The sequence below is a fragment of the Halichoerus grypus genome, chromosome 11 (assembly GCF_964656455.1).
Source record: "Halichoerus grypus chromosome 11, mHalGry1.hap1.1, whole genome shotgun sequence".
NCBI lineage: Eukaryota > Metazoa > Chordata > Mammalia > Carnivora > Phocidae > Halichoerus > Halichoerus grypus.
In genome coordinates this window covers 6,641,526-6,662,032 of record NC_135722.1, presented here as the reverse complement: position 1 = coordinate 6,662,032, position 20,507 = coordinate 6,641,526, and the positions used below count along the sequence as shown (strand labels likewise).

General features: G+C 59.6%; 3 protein-coding genes across 4 annotated transcripts; 1 reads left to right on the top strand and 2 right to left on the bottom strand.

The window, feature by feature from the left end:
• Window positions 1-317: 317 nt before the first annotated feature.
• Window positions 318-3,787, bottom strand: CFL1 (cofilin 1). The gene is made up of 4 exons (XM_036077612.2): window positions 3,611-3,787; window positions 1,387-1,694; window positions 1,058-1,134; window positions 318-840 (listed from the first exon to the last, which is right to left on the bottom strand). The coding sequence occupies exons 1-4, from the start codon at window positions 3,770-3,772 to the stop codon at window positions 728-730; spliced, it is 660 nt and encodes a 219-aa protein (XP_035933505.1). The 5' UTR covers window positions 3,773-3,787; the 3' UTR covers window positions 318-727.
• Window positions 3,788-5,943: 2,156 nt separating this feature from the next.
• Window positions 5,944-11,544, top strand: MUS81 (MUS81 structure-specific endonuclease subunit). Its single transcript, XM_036077596.2, has 16 exons — window positions 5,944-6,337; window positions 6,426-6,555; window positions 6,791-6,876; window positions 7,428-7,526; window positions 7,627-7,695; window positions 7,867-7,952; window positions 8,480-8,620; window positions 8,820-8,915; window positions 9,000-9,127; window positions 9,222-9,319; window positions 9,882-9,998; window positions 10,096-10,191; window positions 10,358-10,486; window positions 10,562-10,665; window positions 11,202-11,285; window positions 11,378-11,544. The coding sequence occupies exons 1-16, from the start codon at window positions 6,203-6,205 to the stop codon at window positions 11,442-11,444; spliced, it is 1,665 nt and encodes a 554-aa protein (XP_035933489.1). The 5' UTR covers window positions 5,944-6,202; the 3' UTR covers window positions 11,445-11,544.
• A 169-nt stretch (window positions 11,545-11,713) lies between these two features.
• EFEMP2 (EGF-like fibulin extracellular matrix protein 2) lies at window positions 11,714-19,436 on the bottom strand. 2 transcript variants are annotated; one of them, XM_036077601.2, is made up of 11 exons: window positions 19,169-19,436; window positions 18,558-18,617; window positions 17,851-17,899; window positions 16,998-17,204; window positions 16,108-16,230; window positions 15,708-15,824; window positions 15,437-15,556; window positions 14,057-14,176; window positions 13,844-13,970; window positions 13,400-13,595; window positions 11,714-12,513 (listed from the first exon to the last, which is right to left on the bottom strand). In XM_036077601.2, the coding sequence occupies exons 1-11, from the start codon at window positions 19,235-19,237 to the stop codon at window positions 12,352-12,354; spliced, it is 1,350 nt and encodes a 449-aa protein (XP_035933494.1). In that variant the 5' UTR covers window positions 19,238-19,436; the 3' UTR covers window positions 11,714-12,351. The 2 variants fall into 2 exon arrangements, with proteins under 2 accessions (XP_035933494.1, XP_035933495.1); XM_036077602.2 differs by lacking the exon at window positions 19,169-19,436 and adding an exon at window positions 18,114-18,231.
• Window positions 19,437-20,507: the final 1,071 nt, after the last annotated feature.

Below are 20,507 nucleotides of genomic sequence, written 5' to 3'. Positions count from 1 at the left end.
AATTGTGGTACCACCTATGAGTGACAACTGTCAGGAGGAGGCTCAGCCAGTCGCTGGGGCCAAATTAAGGGGGTGGATGGAAGCTGGGTATAGAGAAGACATGCTGTTCATTGCCTCAGCATACCTTCCCCTGCAAGGTCCCCTGGGCCCCAACCCTGAAACAAACATCCCATTAGTGAGCCTTTTTATTTTTGTGTGTGTGGTTTTTTTTTGTTTTGTTTTTTTTAATTGAAGGTCCCTTACTGGTCCTGCTTCCATGGGTGGCCAAGACCAGGGGAAAAGGGCAGGGGAACCAGGCGGCGCAAGGAGGGGTCATCTCCACAACATTCCATTTATACACAGAACTAAACAGACAAGCACAGAGTCACTATTGCGGTTAGAAGTTGGCAGCATGGGAAAAGGGAGGAACAGGTGGGGAATTGGGGTGTCGTTAAAAAAAATACAGGCCTCCCCAAACTGGGGTGCCTAGGGGAAACTTGGTCTGCTTCAACCCAAGAGGAATCAGAAGATCAAAAGCAGTTTGGGAAGGCCAGAACCGTCAGGGATGGAGGGAGGAGGAAGGTCCAGGGGGGTGAGGGGGGGCTGTTTGGCAACTGGGGTGAAGGGATTGCCCTCCCCCTGCTGGGATCCCCCCAGCCCCTCAGGTCTGGCAGGAAGGGGGCAGCCTGCAACCCCCATGGGCAGGTCTGGGGCTGCCAGATGCTCCAGGCAGGGGGCTGGAGGGGGCTCACAAAGGCTTGCCCTCCAGGGAGATGACAGCACTGCCCCCCAGTTTCTCTGCCAGGGTGCAGCGGTCCTTGACCTCCTCGTAGCAGTTTGCTTGTAATTCATGCTTGATCCCTGTGAGGAAGAAGGGGAGCATCTGTGAGCAGGATGCATTGGGGGAGGGGAAGTTGGGGCTGGGAAGGAGCCAATCAGAACAGATGGAAGGGACAAGGTTACCTTCCAGCAGGCAGGGAAGAGGAGGGGGGAGGTATCTCATATACCATGCTTTTCACCCCACCCCGGCAGCCAAAGCCTGAGCGAAAAAGTGCGTGGCACCGATGCTGGCCCTTACCCGTCAGCTTTTTCTTGATGGCATCCTTGGAGCTGGCATAAATCATTTTGCTCTTAAGGGGTGCAGACTCAGGTGCCCTGGAGGAAAAGGACAGTCAGAGAATACGCAACAAAGTTCCCTCTCCAAGTCTGCAAGTGCCCTCAAGTGAGAGAAGACTTCGAGAAACCCTTGAGCTGGTCCCAGCACTCAAGCTTTGACCAAGTTCCCCACCCACAAGTGTTCTGTTACAACACCCTCCCCCCAAACCCACAGAGGTTCCCATGCTGAGAAAGGAGGGCGAGGCAGAGCTAGGGCAAGTGGTAGGAAGAAGCGCCCGCAGGGGAGCTCACCAGAAGATAAACACCAGGTCCTCCTTCTTGCTCTCCTTGGTCTCATAGGTTGCGTCATAGAGCGCATAGCGGCAGTCCTTGTCTGGCAGCATCTTGACAAAGGTGGCGTAGGGGTCGTCTACAGTCTGGCCCACATCACCTACCAGGATCTCCTTGCCCTCCTCCAGGATGATGTTCTTCTTGTCCTCGCTCAGGCAGAAGAGTACCGCCTTCTTGCGCTTCTTCACCTCCTCTGGTGTTGAGGACTTGCGCACCTTCATGTCATTGAACACTTTGATGACACCGTCAGAGACCGCCACGCCGGAGGCCTAGGGGATGAGCCACATATACTTCATAAAAGACAGACTCTGGGACTCCCCCTGAAGTCCCTCCTTTGCAATCTTAAGAGATCCATCTTGGATGCCAACAAGTCCTCAACCAAGAGATCATCAATTCCCCTTCCCAAGCCAAGTGTCACTATTTTCCCACCCAAGCCACTGTCCAAGGACCAAAGAGAAAACCCCAGAATGGCAGCCTTAGAAAAAACCTCTAATCATCTAATTCAACATCATTCTTCCTCACCCAACATCTTACAGCCTAGAAACTGAAGACCTGTAAGAAGCAGAACCTTGGCTTTGATGTGAGCCCAGAATTAAAAGAATCCACAGGCTACTGACTCGTTTCTTACTCACAGTACTCCATCTCAGCTTTTGGATAATAGTGCTGACTCAAAACTTCAGATAGGAAAGGGAGACTCAAGGCACCCAGGTTATAACCACCTCTTCTGGAAGGAGAACCAGGATCCCACAATGATAGGACACCAACGAGTTTAACAGTTCTCGTTAAGTCCATCAGAACTACTCAGTGCAGTTGTTCACAAACCACCCTCTTCTTTGCTGGGGTCTTCTTTAACCAAGGCAAGAATCACAATCCCTAATTAAAGCCCTAACCCATTAACTCCCCGTCCTCCGGGGAAAATGCAGGACCCAAAGGTCGGTGACATAAGCTAGCAGGTCAGAACCAAATATCCATGGTCCTCGAGAGCTCTTTAAACGTCTATTTTGGGTCGTGTTGGGGGGACACCCTAGCCAGGAGGGGGGCTACTGTCCACAGTGAAATCTGCCGCGCCCCCCACTCCCGGAACTGCAGAGGAAGCCGGCCACGTGACTCAGCCGCTTCCGGAGTAGGCGGAGGGGAAAGCGCTCGCCGGGGTCCGGCCCCATCCGGGAGAAAGCAGTACCCGGAGGCAGTAGCACCACAGAACCTCAACCCCGAGGAATCGCCTTTACCGACAGGCGTATCAGCCCCCTCCGCTGCCGACCGGAGCCTGGACGAGTTACACAACCTTCAGTTCTCGTAGCCCTGGGGCCGAACACAGGGGGCGGGGTGGTTTCCGGGCGGTGCCTGCCTGGGTCACTTCCCTAAACTCGGCTCCACCCTCAGGCCCCATCCGGGAAAGCCGAAGGCCCCGCTTGTCCAGGGCTTCGGGCCCAGCGGCAGGGGCCTGAGCGTGTGCGCACGCGCCGGCCGACTGTGCCGTTCCAGCCTTTGCCGGATGTACAGAGCAGAGAACCCAGATGCTTTATGGGCTCCCTCGCAGGGCCGTGACCTCCGCGGTGCAAACCCGCAGCTCCGGGTCGCGCGGTGCAAGCCCCTAATCCCCAGCGCTAGCACTCGGACCCCTCCGCCCCCGCATCCCCGTTGGCCCTCCGCCCCCGCCCCTCCTGGGCGCAGACATCCCTGCCACCTGCTCTCTACAGACCCGCCAGCCGAGGGAGGGTGACGCGGAGACAGAACAGCCCTTGGGTGGGGCGCGCGCGCCGAGACCGCTCGCGCGCTTTTCCCTCGCCGCCCCCGGGCCGGGTTCGGATGCCGCGTGCTCCCGTAGAACGCGCGCCCCCGTGAACCGACTTGCCTCAGCGCGCGCCACCGGCTGCTCCGCGAGGGGCGGGCGCGCGCGCGCCACGGACCCCTCCCCCATAGCCGGTGTCCGCGCGGGCGCAGCAGCGTGGTGGGGGAGGGGAAGGGAGTCCAGGGGGCGCGCGAGCGACGGCCGAGCCAGCCCTCTCCAGCGCCCGCGGGCGCGCACGCGCGTCCCAACGCCGCCCGCCCCTCAGCCCGAGACCCTCATCCCGCCCGGGGCGCTGGGGGAGGGGGTGCCGACGTCGCTCCACCGTTCCCTCCCCTGCGCGCAGACGACCGACTCGCAGCCACCTCCCGTCAGTCGCCAAGGCCTGCTGCTCACCATGTTTCCGGAAGCGAAAGGGAGATAGCAAGGAGAGTCAGAAGAAATGAGAGCCGCTGCAGCTGCTGCCGGGATCCGACTGAACGCGGCCTCTCCCGGCCCCTTCCGTTTAGTATGAGCCGCACAATGAGGGGCGGGGCGGGCTTCCGGCGCTCCCCCCATGGGCCGACGGGAAACGAAGTCCAAGGGTCCTGCGCCGTCCTCGGGCTCACTGGGTAACAGAGTCTTTTTCGCCAGCCGGCCTCCCAGCGCCGCATTACATGCTGGGAAATGTAGTCCGAGACAGCAAAGAGGGACTAGGGCTATGGCACGGAGAGCGCGCCCATTGGTCGAATTTTCTAGGAAACGCTCAGCTGAGCAAAGGCCCCCCGCGCTAGGTAATGTGACCCGAAAATGAGCCCTCGACCTCGCCGCTCTTCACCCGCGGCGAAACTGTTTCCTAAGATCCATCTTGGCAGGTTCTGGTCTGAAAATTCTGAGTTTAGTGTTTTGCTTTTCTGAGTTGAAGCAACTATTTATTGGCCTGGAATCTAGTCCTAGATCAAGGAGAATCGCAAGTGTAAAGTGTCTTCGACCCGATAAACAATTCATTGAGCACCCTTCCTATGCAAAGCCACTCGTCTCCTGAGAAAAGGCCATACGCAACTTCAATAAAATTAGAGTAAGAGGAAAAAACACAAGAGAAAGGCTACAAGGAAGTCTTTAAAAATAGAGCTTTGTCCTTGTTTTAAAGATGTCTGGCAAATTCACGAAAAATAAGGGGAGAAGGGCAGGGGGTTGTGCGATCAATTCAAAGATTGTGTGCCTTTTACTAAACACAGTGAAAAGAAGAAATAGATATTAAACCAGACTTGAATCATGTTCTCGAGTGGATAGCCAGGCATACAGTTAACTTAAAACCCGGAAGAATTAAGACACAGCTCTGTGTTAGCCTAAGTTTCAAAAAAAGAAACGGGTGGGGACTACGGGAAGTTTTCGTTGGCCTCGCACTACGACCAAGGCCTTAGGCTCTGCCGAAAGACACTACAGAGTCGCAAATAAGGGAACTGGGAGTATTGGTCCCATCAGCTGAATAGTGTAAATGAGAAGCTGGAAGCTTGGTCTTCAAGACCGGGAGTGGGGCACCTCGCAGGGCATGCCGGGGATTGTAGTCAGGGACATCCCGCTGCACCGCCCACCAACCGAGTTCCCGGGAGCCCCAGGTGGAGGCCGCCGCTCGACCCCCAGCCGGGTAAGCGACCCTCCGAGAAAAGGAGACTGGCTCCACTTTTTTCAAGCCTCGGCGTTTCCAAGAGTAACGAGGAGGGGGAGAGAGACTTCGAAGTTACCCTGGAGACACGCTCCCGCCCGCCCCTAGCCACGGGATGCCCTAGATGTCCTTATTAGGAGAAGAGACTGGAGGGGGTGGGGCCAACCCGAACGCCCGATGGAGGCTCCTTATAAGGCAGCCTCGGGAGGGAGGCGGGAGTTCGAAGCTGGCTCGGTGGGGGGTGGGGGGGGGCGGGGGCGGGTTCGCGGTTGGGCGGAGTCTGGAGGGGCGGGCCTGGAGCTGCAGTTCCCGCCTCTCCGCTCCACGAAGGCCCCGGACTAGCTCCTCGCGACTTCCGTAAAAGAGCTGGGGGAGAATGTAACTCCCTGGCGAGATCCTGGAGCCGAACTCGGCTGTATGTGTCCCTCAACCTGGGACCCTTCTGCATAATCCTAAACCTAAACCCCCTTGAGGGTCTCCCACCTCCAAATGACTATGTGTTCTCCCTTTCCACCTTCGTCCGGGCTCTTACCTCCCCTGAATCTAACCACGTGCCCATCTCAGACGCCCCTACCCGCTCTGCGGCCCAGAACCTCCTATTTGTCCCCCTTCTACTTGTTCTCTGTTCCCTCCGTCCTCCTAGCTTTGGCCTTCCCGAAGAAGTCCCCTACTTCGCGCCCCTCCTCCACTGCTGGATCTCCACGCCGCGCTCCCACCACCCCAGCTCGGGATCACCTTTTCTTCGGAGGGTCCTTTAGGTCCTCCTACATTACCTTTGTACCTTCATCCCCAGTACCCCTTTCTAGATGTTCCTCCTACAAATATACCTGCACTCATTCCTCCCCCACTCCCACCTCTTGGGCTTTTCAGAAGCCCAGTCTCTCTCCAGCATCCTCAGCAAAGGTGAGACTGAAACTGACAGCCTCAGGTTCCTTGATGTTAAGCACCACCCCCAGCCAGCCCTCCCAGCCACACGGGGACGCTGTCGGCTTTCTGTCCCGCACAAAGAGGACCCCGCTCTCGAATCTGGGATGGGAGGAAGGGGCGGGTCAGGGCTGGGGTGGGGGGGTCTGGGTGGGGCCAGTCCAAAAGACTGGTTTGGGCCGGGAGGGGCGAGAGGGTGAAAGGACGGAGAGAAAGTGCTCGGCACCAACCACTTAGAGTAGTGCAGGGGCGGGGAGGGCAGCTGGAGGCTGTTCTCTAGTTAGTGCCCCGCGTGGGGCCACGTGATTGGAGAGGTCCCGCCCTCACCCTCCAGAGCCAGGTGTTCGAATCCCGTCTCCAGAACTGGCGGCGTCCCAGTCGGGTCGGCGCGACGCGCCAGAGGACCCGCCCTGAGGCTCATGGCAGCGCCGGTCCGGCTGGGCCGGAAACGCCCGCTGCCCGTTTGCCCCAACCCGCTCTTCGTACGCTGGCTAACCGAATGGCGGGACGAGGCAGCCAGTAGGGGGCGCCGCACGCAATTCGTGTTTCAGAAGGTGGGTCCCGGCTCGATGCGGACAGGTGCGGGCGGAGCCAGACAACCAGGCCCGCCCTGACCCAGTCCGGTACCCCTGCCCCCGCCAGGCCCTGCGCTCCCTCCGGCGGTACCCGCTGCCTCTGCGCAGCGGCAAGGAAGCTAAGATCCTACAGCACTTCGGAGACAGGCTCTGCCGTATGCTGGACCAGCGGCTGCAGCAGCACGAAGCATCAGGCGGTGAGCGAAAGAGTCAGGGCCGGTGGTCCCCTGAGCCTCCCCCAGGCGCAGCCTCCATAACCACCTGGGATACCTTAGCTTCAGGCTCCCCACTCACGTCCAAGTTGCTGTTTGACCTCAGGCTAGTGGCTGGCTTGCCGAACCTCACCCCTCTCACCTACCACGGGAGCTGGCAGCGTTCCAGACCTTCCCGCCTGCTGGATTCCGTGGCACTGACTCTCTTCTGCTCCCGCAGGTGACCATGCCCCGAGTTCACCATCTGGAGAGAAGAGTCCAGCCCGGGAAGGACCCCTTGCCAGAGTCCAGGACTCTTCCAAGCCAGTGAGAAGTGGGCGAGGGCAGTGAAAAGGAAAGTGGGAGCACCGGGAGTAAGATTTTCTGGCTTGGGGGACTTGGCAGGCCTGGGTCCAGATCTGCCACCAGTGAGGCCTGGCTTTGGGCAAATGACTTACTCTGGTACTTAGTTTTCTTCTCTGTAGACGGAGATATTGAATGATAATAGAGTCAGGTGAGAGTTCCATGACCAGGCTATTTAGGGGGCCAAGCCCAGTAAGTCGTGAGGATTGCTATTATTGGCTTTTCTTGCCTTACCACCTCTGTTCTGCAGCCAATGGTAGAACTGAGGCTGGGTCAGGCAGATTACACCCCTCACCCCATTCCCACCCCCGTAGCCCTCCCACCGTCTCAGCCCAGCTTTACAGGTCGTCCCATTATCAGACCCATTTTCCAGACAGGGAAACCGAGAGGCGGCTGGGGGACTTGCTCGCGGCCACGTAGCCTGCCGAGACAGAATCCGACCCTCAGCCCTGCCAGAGATTCAGTCCACGATGACTGATTGGTTTCTGCGTCCAAAGCCTCGGTGTATCTTTCAGATTCCAGCCCAGCCCAAAGCAGGGGGCTTGGGCGGCTACTGGCCGGCTCGGCGCTCGGGCGCACGCGCAGTGCTGCTGCTGCTCTACAGGGAGCACCTGGTGAGCACGGGGCCGACCCAGGAGTCGGGAGCACCCAGGCAGTGGGGCCCGAGACTCCTGGAGGGGGCCGGCCCCAGCACTGACCCTCCCTTGGTTACAGAATCCTAGTGGCCACAGCTTCCTAACCAAGGAGGAGCTGCTGCAGAGGTGTGCCCAGGAAGCTCCCAAGGTGAGCCCCGAGGTGGGAAAGGATGGAGTGGAGGGAAAGGATGGAGCTGTGGATCAGACCCTAAGCCCACCAGAGACTTCCCTTCTTGAGAGCAAGCAGTGGTTTGGGGCCCAGGGAGTTGGACCGTGGTAGCACCAGGAACTTTCTAAGGGTCTCCTCTCCTATGGACAGGTGGCCCCTGGGAGTGCTCGGCCATGGCCAGCCCTCCGCTCCCTCCTTCACAGGAACCTGGTTCTCAGGACACACCGGCCAGCCAGGTGGGGTCAACTACCGGGGGGGGGGGGCAGTGTGTGTGGGGGGAGAGAACGTGCATGACGTTCTGAGTGGGGCCCTACAGTCACCCAGCAAATTGCAGGCCTCGTGCTGTTGAGATGGGTATGGGAAGGGAGGCCTTACTCCCAGGAGCCCATACTGTGGGAGTACCAAGAGGATCTGAGAGACCAAGCAGTAGGTAGGGGGCAGGAGAGGGTGCCACAGGTTATTGGAAGAGCAGAACAGCTTTGCTGAAGGCACAGCATTTGGACACGTCTTAGAATTTAGCGGGGAGAGATGCAGGAACAGCACTCCGGAGAGGAGGGAAAGGTGATCTGAGATGTGCTTGTTGCAGACTGAGAAATGTCCCTGGGCAGGTCCAAAGGAGGCTGATCTGAGGAACGAGAACACAGCCTGGGGGTGACTTGTTTGTGCAAGGGTCGCCAAGGCTGGTGAGATCAGCCGAGCTGGGGGCAGGCAGGAGAGCCTGCCAGGTGTGAGTGAAAGAGGGAGATCTGTGTTCATCTACCAGGTACTCACTGACTCCGGAGGGTCTGGAGCTGGCCCAGAAGCTGGCTGAGTCAGAGGGCCTGAGCTCACTGAATGTGGACATCGGGCCAGAGGAGCCCCCTGGGGAGGAGCCAGAAGTGCCAGGAGCAGCCTCTGCTGAGCTGTAAGGAGGAGGAGGAGGGGCATGATGGGGAGCAAGAGGGGTCCCAGAAATGAGGCCAGCCCTCTCTCCATCATCTACAGCTGAGCTGCCCCACCCACTGTGGGTTGCGGGGGGGGGGGTGGAGGGGGCGGTGGGGGGGGGGCTGCCTGGCACTGATGTTCTGGCCTCAGACACACCAATACCCCCCTCCCCCTTATAGTGGCGCCAGCGAAGGGAGTGTCCAGCAGCCGCCACTGGCGCTTGGGCCTGGAGAGTACAGGGTGCTGTTGTGTGTGGACGTTGGCGAAGCCAAGGGGTGAGTGGGGGCGGGCAGCAAAGGAGAGGATGCTGGGGGGGCGGTGACAGGGGCCTGCCCTGATCTGGGCCTCCTGTCTCACAGCTCCAGGGCGGGGCACAGGCCAGAGCTGCTCCTCGAGCTGCAGCGGCTGCATGTGACCCACACGGTGCGCAAGCTGCACGTCGGGGACTTTGTGTGGGTGGCTCAAGAGACCAGGCCCAGAGACCCAGGTAAGGGGTGTGGACAGAGGGCGGGTATCAGAGGCAGGGCCTGGTGGGTTGGGGAGGACGCGAGCCAGCAGAACCTTTCTTGGCCTCCCGGCAGCAAGACCTGAGGAGCTCGTCCTGGACCACATCGTGGAGCGCAAGCGGCTGGACGACCTGTGTAGCAGCATCATAGATGGGCGCTTCCACGAGCAGAAGGTTCCTAGACTGGCCTCGCCATGCTCCCCGTTCCCTGTCTGCCCTAGGGCTCCTCCGCGGCCCAGAGGTGTCCAGGGCACTTCGGGCTGGCCTCAAGGCAGAGCTCCCGTGGCCACACCCCCATTAGAGCTGCGCCCAGGCAGCCCAGGATCAGAGCCCTCGGGGCCCCTGTAGGTGCACAGTAGGTGCGCAGGGTGACTGGCTGGACCGAGGAGCATAGTCGAGACCCCTTGGGTGGCCAGGCCCTCCAGTCTGGGATAAGCAAGACCCAGACCTCAGTGTAGGTGCTGGTTGCTGGGCTGACCACGTAGTCGTGCCACGTGTAGGCCAAGAGAGGTTTGGAGAACGGACATCATTCGGAGATAGCATAAGGCTTTTCCGTGCAGCGGTAATAACAGTGTGAGCAAAGGTGGAGGCCCTCTGAAACAGGCAGAGAAGCTAGGGAGGACGAGGAGGTGGCTTGGTGGGGCCAGGGTCCCCCGTGATGATTTTGAATGTGACATGATGGACAGCTGGCCCATGGGCCTCCAGGCCTGACCCTCCTGCCTGTCTGCCACCCCAGTTCCGGCTGAAGCGCTGCGGCCTGGGCCACCGGGTGTACCTGGTGGAGGAGCACGGCTCGGCGGACCGCCTCAGCCTTCCTGAGAGCACGCTGCTGCAGGCTGTCACCAACACTCAGGTGAGCCAGGAGGGCCAGGCCAGGCTGGTAGGGACCCCACGGTGCGTGCTCCAGCCAGGAGGCCCCTTCCTCTTTTGGGTGGGTTCCTCTTCCCCAGGTCATCGATGGCTTCTTTGTGAAGCGCACGGCAGACATTAAGGAGTCAGCTGCCTACCTGGCCCTCTTGACTCAGGGCCTGCAGAGACTCTACCAGGTGAGCAGGCGCACGTGTCCCTGGGCCCTGTGCTCCCCCCGAGGAAGTGAAGTGAGCAAGAGCCCTGTTTTTCAGGCTGGCCCACGGAGGCCTAGGATTCGGCAAGGACTGGCTGGGGGCTGGTCCCCTAGAGCTCTGTCCTGGCCTCAGTTCCCTCTTCCCTCAGGGCCATACCCTCCGCAGTCGCCCCTGGGGACCCTCAGGGGACCCTGACTCAAGGCCTGGGTCCTCCCCAAATCCTCTCTGCTCACTCCTCACCTTCAATGACTTCAACGCAGGAGCCATCAAGAACAAGGTACTGCCTCCACCCAGTGCCTCCTTACGCGGCCCGGCCCCGGCCCCCTCCTGACACGGTCCCCCCCCACCCCAGGCCCAGTCTGTGCGGGAGGTGTTCGCCCGGCAGCTAATGCAGGTGCGCGGGGTGAGTGGGGAGAAGGCAGCAGCCATAGTGGACCAGTACGGCACCCCTGCCAGGTAGGCCCCCACACAGCTCCCCGGGGGTCCTCTGCCCCTGCCCTACCTGCGTGGAATTCGGCTCTACCTATGCTTTGTGCAGGGGTCTGGCCCTGCCAGGGCTGGACAGACCCAGAGATGGACAGACCCGACTGAGGTCACGGAGGTCAGGTGGTTAAGGCAGACAGAGCCAGCTCGGACCAGATGGACCAGGCGGACCAGACGGGATCTCAGCCACTAGGGGAGGCTACAGGAGGGAGGGGGACCCGCCACCTGGTGCAGCAGAGAAGGCTTCTGGAGGAGGGGGTTGGGCCATGAAGACGGGGCCGAGGATGGCCATACCTGGGGAACATTTGCCGCTGCATGAAGGGATGGTGAGCTGGATGGAATAGGGCCTTGAATGCCAGGCTCAGGAAGTGCAGCAGCGGTCTCGACTCCCCTACCCCATGCTGACCCCTTCTGCCTGTCTGCCCTGATGGTGGCCCAGCCACCCAGAGTGGGCCAGCTGTGTGCTATTGTCAAGCTTTAGAAACTCAAACACCCCACCCCACCCCCAGCCTACTGGCCGCCTATGACGCCTGTGCCACCCCCAAGGAACAGGACATGCTGCTGAGCACCATCAAGTGTGGCCCACTGCAGAGGTGACGGCAAGGAGAAGAGCCCAGAGGGGGTGGCTGAGGTTGGGGTGCTCTGGCCCACGGCCTGACCCTCACCTGCCTCTCTCTTTGTGCAGGAATCTGGGGCCCGCTCTGAGCAGGACCTTCTCCCAACTCTACTGCTGCTACGGCCCCCTGACCTGAGCTGTGCCACGAGGCTGACTCCACCCCCGCCCACCTTCACAGGCCAGCCAGCCTTTTAATCAGAATCTGTTGGGCTACAATAAAAATATAAGTATTTGCAGTTTTGTGTATTATGGAGGTGATGCCAGGCCCCAGCGGCCTTGTGAAGTATCCAGGCGGGAACCGGGGAGACCAGCAGGTCCAGTGGTTTTTAAACTGAGCTCCTCGGGACTCGGGTTCCCTGGGGGAGCATTGATACCACCAGGGAGATGGAGTCAGTGAGGCGTTGCAACTTTGAATCTAGTTTATGTCATCAGAGTTCCTGATCAAATAACATTTCCTTTGATAACAGGTTCTGTATTTTGGAAAAGAAATGTTTGGAAAGCGCGCATACTCTAATTGCCTCATTTTATGAATTAGGAAACTGAGGCCCAGGAAGCTACTAGGGTTTAGCCAAATTGAGGACAAGCTGGAATTGAAACCCAAGGCCTCCATTGTCTACCGTGGGGTTTCCTAGGTCCCCCACATACCAGTCGAACCCCAATTCCTGGGCTGGGTCCTAGAGTCTGCAGCCTTCTTACATCCCTTCTCAAAGTGATTCTGATGCGCATGGTATGTGGACCAATCCCAGCCTTGGGGATGTAGTTCCCAGCTCCTATCTGTGGGGCCCCCTGAGCCTGGACAGAGACATCCCCCCTTTCGGTGATTGGCCCGCCTCCCACAGCCTGGCCCCTTCCCCCGTCCGGGGTTCACTAGAGTGTTACCCACCCACCTCAGCCACCAGGACTCCTTCTTTCTCCCTTTATTGCCTTTCTCTTTCTACTCTTCACAACAGCATCTGCCCTTGCAGCGAGCACAGTCATCCCTGAGCCCCAAGCTCTTCGGCTGCAGGAAGCCTCTCCCTCCCTGAGGGCTCCCCACCCACTCCTCAGAAAGTGTAGGCCCCCACGAAGACGGTGAGTCTCAGTACAGAACTGGCCCGGTAGCTCATGAGGGAGTTCATGGTGACCATCTCGAGGTCCAGCACGTACTCCCGGGGGCCTGTCACAGGCCGGGCGAGGACCAGCATGGCGCTGACATTGTTGATTTGCTGCAGGGTACAGTGGGTGGGGGGACACGTAGATTGCGTCAACCTACATGCCAAGACCCTGCCCCGGCATCACCTCCCTGTCCCGTATCTTGAACCCACAAGCAGTTGGCTGTGAAGGAGAGAGCCCGCCAGGCTGTGACCTCAGGCTCTCATCCGGCTCTGTGATACCCTTGACATGTTGGCTCTGGTGCACCCAGGCTCCTGCCCTCAGAAATGTCCCACTGGTGCTCTTCCCACCCTTTCCACCTAGTTCTTTTGTCTAACCAGGGTCAACTGATGATTCAAGGCCAGGTGGGAGACTCTTGGGAGTGGTGGGGCCTTTGGTGACCTGGAGCAGGCAGACTTCCCTTCAGAGCATCCAATTTCAGAAAGAGAAAACAAGGACTGATAATCAGATAAACCCCTTGGACCCCTCTCATTGTGAATCATGCCTGGACCCCTCCTTCCTAATAGCTCCACCAGCAGAGAGCTGGATTCTTGGACCCCAGGCCCCCCGCACCAACCCCTGCTGCCTCTCTCTCCAAGGCCCAGCTCCATCTGCTCGCCTTCCCCAGATGCTGCTGTGTCTGTTACCTGGGCAGCCCTCTCGTGCCAGTGACTTGTTCTAAGGGTGAAGAAATTGAGGCCACATATGGAAACCAGTGCAGGGACTCAAACCCCAGTGTCCAAGTGCCTGGTTGGAATTGCATTTAACAACCTGTAGTTTGTACCGAGGGAATTTAGAATACCCCTACCTTTCTACAGAAATTCCACCTCCCGGGGGGCGGGGCTTTGAGAGAAGAGGCGGGACATGGTGGTAGAGCCGAGTCTCCCACTTAAGGTTTCCTGGAATTCAATTTTGGATTACGCATGTCAGTTGAGGGGTGCAGTTAGGGGAAAGCCTTACCCTAATGTAGAAGTCCCCCTGCGAGTTTCCCGCACGGATCTGAAAGGCATTGTAGGCGCCAGGGTAGACAGAGGTCGCTTGGATCTGGAACACATCCGCGGGCACACTCCGCTCCGAGGTGATGCTCATGTAGCGGTGCACGATGGACGAGGGCTGCTCCCGGCACAGGGGGTTGGAGGCCGGGCAGAGGCAGCGACTAGAGACCCCGAAATGGGGACACGAATGAGGTCCTGGCCCACACCCCAAATTTGGTCCCACCCCTAAAAATAGGGACCCCCAAAATATCCTCCCATTCCTGCTAGAACAGTTCGCATGGTTGTCATGAAGGACTACAATTCCCATAGGCCCTCGAGGCACTAGCCTGCCCGAATGGCAGCCCGTCAGCCGCAGAGCCCTCTGGGAGTTGCAGTTTCTGCAGGGGGGTCTGGCGTCGCGACGACTCACTTGTCAGACACCTGGACGTAGGGCTCCACGCAGCGGTTGGTGTCCACGCAGCGGTAGCCCCCGTGGAAGTTGACACAGGTTTGGGCCTCAGAGCACTGGTGCGCGCCCGACTCACACTCATCAATGTCTGTGTCAGGGGAAAGGGGCTGGAACCCAGACATCAGGCCACCAGCCCCTGATACCACCCTGCCCGCCCCACTGGGCCCCCTGTACCTTGGCAGAGGCGCGTGGCCAGCAGCTGGTAGCCCTGCGGGCAGTGGCAGGAGAAGCGGCCAGGCTCGTTGACACAGCGGTACTGGCAGAGATAACTGGAGTAGCTGCACTCATCGATATCTGAGGGAGAGTGTGGATGAGGGCTCTGGACCAAAGGCGATCCTCTCAATTCAGTCCCATAAAGGTTCACAGAGAGAGCCCGGCCCTATGTTAGGCTCAGTATGGAAAGACAGGGCAGGGTGAGACAAACCCTGCAAAGCTCAGTGAGGGGACAGAGGACTCAAAGAAAGGTCTGCCCAGACCGCCCAGCTCCCAGAGCTCTCTGCCCCAGCACAGCAAGACAATACTGAATGGAAGCACTGTGAATCTAGAGGCTTGGCTTTAAGTCCTGACTGAGTTTGGGGAACCTCAATGTCCCTGTCAATAAAATGAGTGGGTTAGACTAGATGAGCCTTGAGGACCCAGCCTGTTACGGTTTCCAGTAACTTGCCCAATTCCTGCAACCCACGACCAGCCTAAGCATACAGCCCCCTCCTGCCAACTGCGTGCTCACAGGCAGGAGCCACGGTTCCTGCTCTGGCTCCCTGCATGCTGCCTAGCACCGAGCCGGGCACCCCACCCGGTGGGGCCGCAGAGCAGCAAAGCCTAACACAGACAGGGTACCTGACCAGCTGACAAGGAGTGAGAAGTGCAGAGTGGAACCCTGGGGCCACCTCACCCTAGCTGTATGACCTTGGGCAAGTCACTTAACCTCTCTTCGTTGAAGGACTTTATGCTTACTATTTTTTTAAACAATCCTCCCCCCCAAAACCTCGAGGGAGACATTACCATCCTCATCTTGCAGAGGAAGGAAAAATGCATACTTTCATCATAGGATTGCTGGCAGGATTAAACGAGGCCAAGTATGCAAGGGAAATGTGCTGCACAGGGAAGGTTTTCAACAAATGGTAGTTCACTTTAAAACGTTCTGGCATGGGACTTGATGGAGCTTGTCTTGTTCTGTCCCACTTCATCCTCAAGACAACCCATTTTACAGAAGTGGAAATGGGCTCAAAAGAGTGGCGGGCCCTAGTCTAGGATTTGAATGCAGGTCCACCTGACTCCCAAAGAGGGGAGCACCCACATCCTTTGTCAGTCTCCCCTCTGAGCTTCAGTGCTCCCTCCTGCTCCCCTCCATGCCTTCCTCCCAACCTCACCTTCTGGTGGGCAGGTGCGCAGGTGCCCTGCAATCAGCCAGGGGTGGAATACAGAGGAGGTAGGTGGGTGCAGAATGGATGGGACACGGAGGCATCAAATGGAGGACTGTGTGGCAGGAAACACAGCACGACACAGGGCCTGGGGGACCCGTGGAGGAGCCCAGGGGAGAGGGGCGGCTCTCACCATTGCAGGAGAAGCCATCCCGATGCAGCTCATAGCCCTGGTGGCAGCGACACAGGAAGGTCCCGTAGGAATTGAAGCAGCGCTGCTCACATGGAGCCCCCATGTCACATTCGTTCACATCTGGGGGTTCAGGGAAAAAAAAACAGGAGGGGTGAAAGCCAAGGAGCCGCCCAGAGCGCCCGCTTTGCCTAGGCTGGGCGGAAAGCGAGCTCCGGCGCCCCGCCCCGCCCCGCCGCCCAGGACGCAGGAGCCTGGCCTGGCCCAGCCTCACCTACGCAGGAGCGGTTGTTGGGCCCCAGCTGGAAGCCCGGCTCGCACTGGCAGCGGAAGGAGCCGGGCAGGTTGACGCAGCGGTGCTGGCAGTAACGATAGCGGCACTCATCTATATCTGGGGGGGAGGCCGGAGGGGAGGGGGCAGAGCGCACGGGTCAGCTGGCACTCAAGGCCGCACCACCCATAGTCTCGCCTGGGTCCGGGGCGCTGAGTTGGGCCAGGTCAGCCAGGACTCACACACAGACCCTCACAGTCCTGTGACCGGTGACAGGAAGACAGCGGTGGCAGGGAACGAGGGTCGAGCCTGGCGGTGAGCTGGCATGGGGGGTCAGGTGCTAGGGTGAGAGCCAGGCCTAGGGCACGGAGCAGGGACTAGAGAGGCTCTTCCCCGGACTCACCCACACATTCAGGCCCAATCTTGCGGTAGCCGTCGGGGCAGGTGCACTGGTAGGAGCCGGGCAGGTTATGACACTCCTGGCTGGGGCGGCAGTCGTGCAAGGCCTGGGCACACTCGTCCACGTCTGCAGGAGACACCGCTCAGCCCCCACCCGGGAGCCCGTGCACCACCCGACGCGACAGACACCTCCGCACAGAAGGACACAGGTCAGGTACCGCTCACGTGGGTGCGTGGATAATTGGCACCCCCGAGAAAGAAGCACATGGATTAGAGTCTCCCGACAGCACAAATAACAGTCCGTCAGCCTGGGAGCCAACAGGAGAGGCACCCCTAAGCGCACAGGAAATAAGGCCCTGCCCAGACTCCCAGGAATGCTGATTCCAGGGCCTTCCTCCTCCAAGGCCCATGGCAGCCAGGGGTGGGGTCTGGATCAGGAAGAGGGCAGGGGGCAGAGCTCTGGCAGTGGGTCTCCAGCAGTTGAGAAGGGGGTTCCAGGTGCTGGCTGGAGCAGTAGGACAAGAGGTGGGACCACCTGCGGCAGGCCCCGCACAAAGTTATCCTAGTAACCCTTGCTTTTGAGCAAGTTTGCAACTGAGCTCTGAGGTGTTTTTTTTTTTAAAGATTTTATTTTTTTATTTGACAGATAGATGAGAGAGAGAGCACAAGTAGGCAGAGTGGCAGGCAGAGGGAGAGGGAGAAGCGGGCTCTCTGCCGAGCAGGGAGCTGGACGCGGGGCTCGATCCCAGGACCCCAGGATCATGACCTGAGCCGAAGGCAGCCGCTTAGCCGACTGAGCCACCCAGGCGCCCCGAGGTCTGAGTTTTTAAGATGCAGTGATAGATGCTTGGCAGGAGGACCGAAAGCCCTGGTGCCAAGGTGACCCTCACTCACCCACACAGCGCTCTTGCTCGTCAGGTTCGTAGCCTGGTAGGCAGGGGTTGGGGTGTTCAGCGGGGGGCACGGGTGGTGGCGGTCCCTCGCCATGCAGGTCGTTGATGACGGCAGCTGAGCGGGGCAGGCACAAGTAGCCCCCATAGTGGTTGATGCATTTCATCTCCCCCTTGCAGGCCTCGGGGATGGTCAGGCACTCATTGACATCTGCAGAGAGGGGCCTGCTGGGCACAGCCCGTCTCCCGGGCTGGCGGGGAAGTGGGCGGCAGGCAGGGGCCCAGCTTGGCCTTCTATAAGCTGTGTGACCCAGGCAAGGCCTTCTCTCTCTACTCACCAAGCTAAGGTTGCTTGCCCAGGACCCTTCCCCAAGGCCTGCCAGGGCTGACGGGGGGGGGGGGGCGGTGGTGACTGTTCCCGGAGTCACCCCCATACTCTTGTCCCCAAGAGGATCTCTACCCCTCCCCAAAGCCCTGGCCCTGCCTCAGCCCAAGAATGACGTGCAGGCCTCCTTACCCCCACCCCATAGACACTGCCTTCCCAGGCCCTGATGGGACAGAGCTTGATAGGAGACTGGTTAGAGGTATCCAAGACCGAGCTCCTCTGGGCAGTGCCCTGTTGCTCTCGGGCCTACTGAGGGGTGGGGGCAGGGTGTCCTGGGTTTCTCTGAGAGGGAGGGGCCTGCATGGCTTCTCCACCCCTAGCTGAGCTGGCCCCCAGAGAATCAGAGCTGGCTTCTGCCAAGCCAGGCTGGGCAGAGGACAGGTCATCGGGCTCCCCGCTGCTGCTCTTGGACCTAAGGTGCCAATCCGTTGCCCAGTTCCTGGGGGTGGGTCAGTCCCCCAGGCACACTCACCCCGGCAGTGCTGGCTGTCGGGGTCCCACTCATAGCCATCTGTGCATTCCTACAAAGGGACCAGAGATGACCAGTAGTCATCCCCAGTCCCCTTCAAATGACCAGGCCAAGATCAGGGCCTGAGCCTGGCCACCCTCCCAGCCTGCTCCAAACAATGGCCCCCCAGATGCTTCACCAACCAGGGGAGGGAGAATCTTCCCCCAGGATCCTGGTCTCTGCGCCCTACCCAGCCCATCCCAGGCCCGTGGGCCCGCTGTCCCCACCGTGTAGCTGTCGGGCTCCTCCGAATCCTGGGGAGACGCTGCCCCCAAAAGCAGCAGCAACAGCGCCCAGAGCAGTAGAGACCCGGGGAGGCAGGAGGCGAAGGGGAGCATCCTGGGGCTGGGAGGTGGTGGTGGTGCAGGGGTAGTGGGGGAAGGGGGGTCAGGACGCTTCTGCCACGCACCCCCCATGCCCCGTTCCAGGACTCAGACCCCTGGCCCCGGCCGCCTCCCGCTCGGGACCGGGCTTGGGGCCCCGGAGCTTCCCAGGGCCGAGGGCCCACTCCTCCCGCGGCCGGGGTTCAGGGCCCACCCGTCCGCGGCCGCCCCGCCCCCGCCCGGTCCCCCAGTGGCGCGGGCTCAGGAGCGCGGGCCTCTCGGCTCTGCGCTGACGCCGACTCGGCCGAGACTCCGGCTCGCGCCCTCCCCCCACGGACGGCCACTCACTTGAGCCCGCGACGCCCCCGCGGCCCGCGTCTCCGGCGGCTCGGCTGGTTCGGGCAGTGCCTGCGGGCAGACGGACGGGTGGACGGCGCAGCTCCCTGGACGCGCGGCCCCAGGAAGCGCCCCCCGCCCGCCCGCCCGCCCGCTGCGGCGCGGCCCACCCCGGCGCCTCCGCCCGCCCCTCGGCGGATTCCTGAGCCCGCGCCAGGGGGAGGGACCCCGACCCCCCGCTTCTCCGCCCCCGGCCAGCCGCAGGCCCCCACCCGGTCCCCCGCGGCGCTGCGCGGAGCCGCCTCCCGGCGCAGGGCCAGGGTCCCCCTAGCTCCCCACCCTGGGGGCATGGCCTTGATGCCAGGCCCCCAGACTCACCCGGGAGCCCCTAGGCCCTCACTTTACGCAACCCGGAATGTCATCCTGCGCACCTGGACCCTACCTAATCTGGGCTCCTAGAATTCCACCCTGTGCACCCACATAATGCCGGGGCCTCCACACTCTGCCCCTCCCAGAATGTCATCCTGGCCACCTGGACCCCACCTAATCCTGGAGCTTCCAGACCCTGCTCTACCCCCTCCAGAATCTTGTTCTGTGCACCCGGACAGTCACTCTGGGAATACCAAAATTTCATTCAGGGTTCCCAGACCCTCGCCCGAGGACAAGACGCTCCCAGGCCCAGAACTGTTCATCTCTGTCCCTTCTCTCCTCCATCCCTAGGGCTGTCAGCCAGGTGGTCCCTTCACTCGAGGACCGCCTCCTCCCAACCATCGGTCCGCGAAACTACAACAGTTCGGGAGCGGGGTCCGCAGTTGCCTTTTGGCCTAGAATGAATGGAAGCCCCTGAGAAGGCACGCAGGGCTGAACTTGCGCGTCCAGGACGCCAGGGCCCGGTGTCAGTGCCCTACCGGCCCTCCTCCCAAATGGGTCCCCACCCCCACCCCCAACTTCGGGATTTCTGCCTTCTCTTTCAAGCAGAGGGCGCGCCTTTTGGGGAGGAGTTTGGGCGGAGTTGGCTCCCAGGAAGGGGCGGGGCCTCCTCCTGCCCACGTCTCAGGGCGGGGCCAGACGGGAAAGGGACGCGTGTCCAGGGATCTCCGGCCGGGGGCAGACGAAGTGCGGGAACTGCTGAGCCCAACCTTCCCTTTCCCACCCTTGTTTATCCTCACGATCGCCCCCAGTGCAGCCCTGCCCAGGAAGAGGGTGTACTGATGGGGGCACGTGGATCCCGAGGTCAGCCCTGGGGTTCAAGGTGAGTTGGGAAGTGCACCCCCCCACCCCCCAGATCCTTCCCAGCCACTGGGGCGAGGATGCTAAAAATAATAGCTCTTTAAAACCAAAAGACAGGCAATAACAAGTGTTGGCGAGGATATGGAGAAATTGGAACCCTCATACACTATGGGTGGGAATATAAGATGGTCCTCTTTGGAAAACAGTTTGGCAGGACCTCAAAATGTTACCACATGACCCAGAAATTTCATTCCCCTGTATATACCCAAGGGAATTGAAAACATATGTCCACCCGAAAAGATCTATACACAATATTCATAGCAACACTATTCATAAGAACCAAAATGTAGAAACAATCTAATGTCCATTAATTGATGAATGGATAAACAAAATGTGGTAATATGATGGAATGTTACTCAGTCATAAAAAGGAATGAAGTACTGATGCATGCTAAAACAAGGATGAATCTTGAAAATATTTCCCTAGGTGGAAGAAGCCAGACACAAACATCCTCATATTCCACTTATAGGACACATCAGAATAGAGAAATCTAGGAGACAAATTAGTATTTGCCAGGGGAAGGGGCAACTGCTAATGGACATGAGGTTTCTTTTGGGGTGATGAAAATACTCTGAAATCAAATGGTGGTTTGTCCAGTTATACAAATACACTAAAACCACTGAATTGTGTAAAGTTTTTTAAAAAATTTTTATTTATTTAAGTAATCTCTAC

What these genes read in the sequence shown, in the direction of transcription:
- EFEMP2 (XM_036077601.2), bottom strand. Translation starts at nt 19,237, where the DNA reads ATGAACAGTTCTGGGCCTGGGAGCGTCTTGTCCTCGGGCGAGGGTCTG. An exon ending in GAACCCTGAATGAAATTTTG is followed by an intron (nt 18,618 to 19,168) that starts GTATTCCCAGAG and finishes GTCTGCCCGCAG; the next exon opens with GCACTGCCCGAACCAGCCGA. An exon ending in CAACAACCGCTCCTGCGTAG is followed by an intron (nt 15,557 to 15,707) that starts GTGAGGCTGGGC and finishes CTGAACCCCCAG; the next exon opens with ATGTGAACGAATGTGACATG.
- MUS81 (XM_036077596.2), top strand. Translation starts at nt 6,203, where the DNA reads ATGGCAGCGCCGGTCCGGCTGGGCCGGAAACGCCCGCTGCCCGTTTGC. An exon ending in TCCAGGACTCTTCCAAGCCA is followed by an intron (nt 6,877 to 7,427) that starts GTGAGAAGTGGG and finishes TGTATCTTTCAG; the next exon opens with ATTCCAGCCCAGCCCAAAGC. An exon ending in GCCTGCAGAGACTCTACCAG is followed by an intron (nt 10,192 to 10,357) that starts GTGAGCAGGCGC and finishes CTCTTCCCTCAG; the next exon opens with GGCCATACCCTCCGCAGTCG.
- CFL1 (XM_036077612.2), bottom strand. Translation starts at nt 3,772, where the DNA reads ATGGGGGGAGCGCCGGAAGCCCGCCCCGCCCCTCATTGTGCGGCTCAT. An exon ending in CTTTCGCTTCCGGAAACATG is followed by an intron (nt 1,695 to 3,610) that starts GTGAGCAGCAGG and finishes CTCATCCCCTAG; the next exon opens with GCCTCCGGCGTGGCGGTCTC. An exon ending in GACCTGGTGTTTATCTTCTG is followed by an intron (nt 1,135 to 1,386) that starts GTGAGCTCCCCT and finishes CTTTTCCTCCAG; the next exon opens with GGCACCTGAGTCTGCACCCC.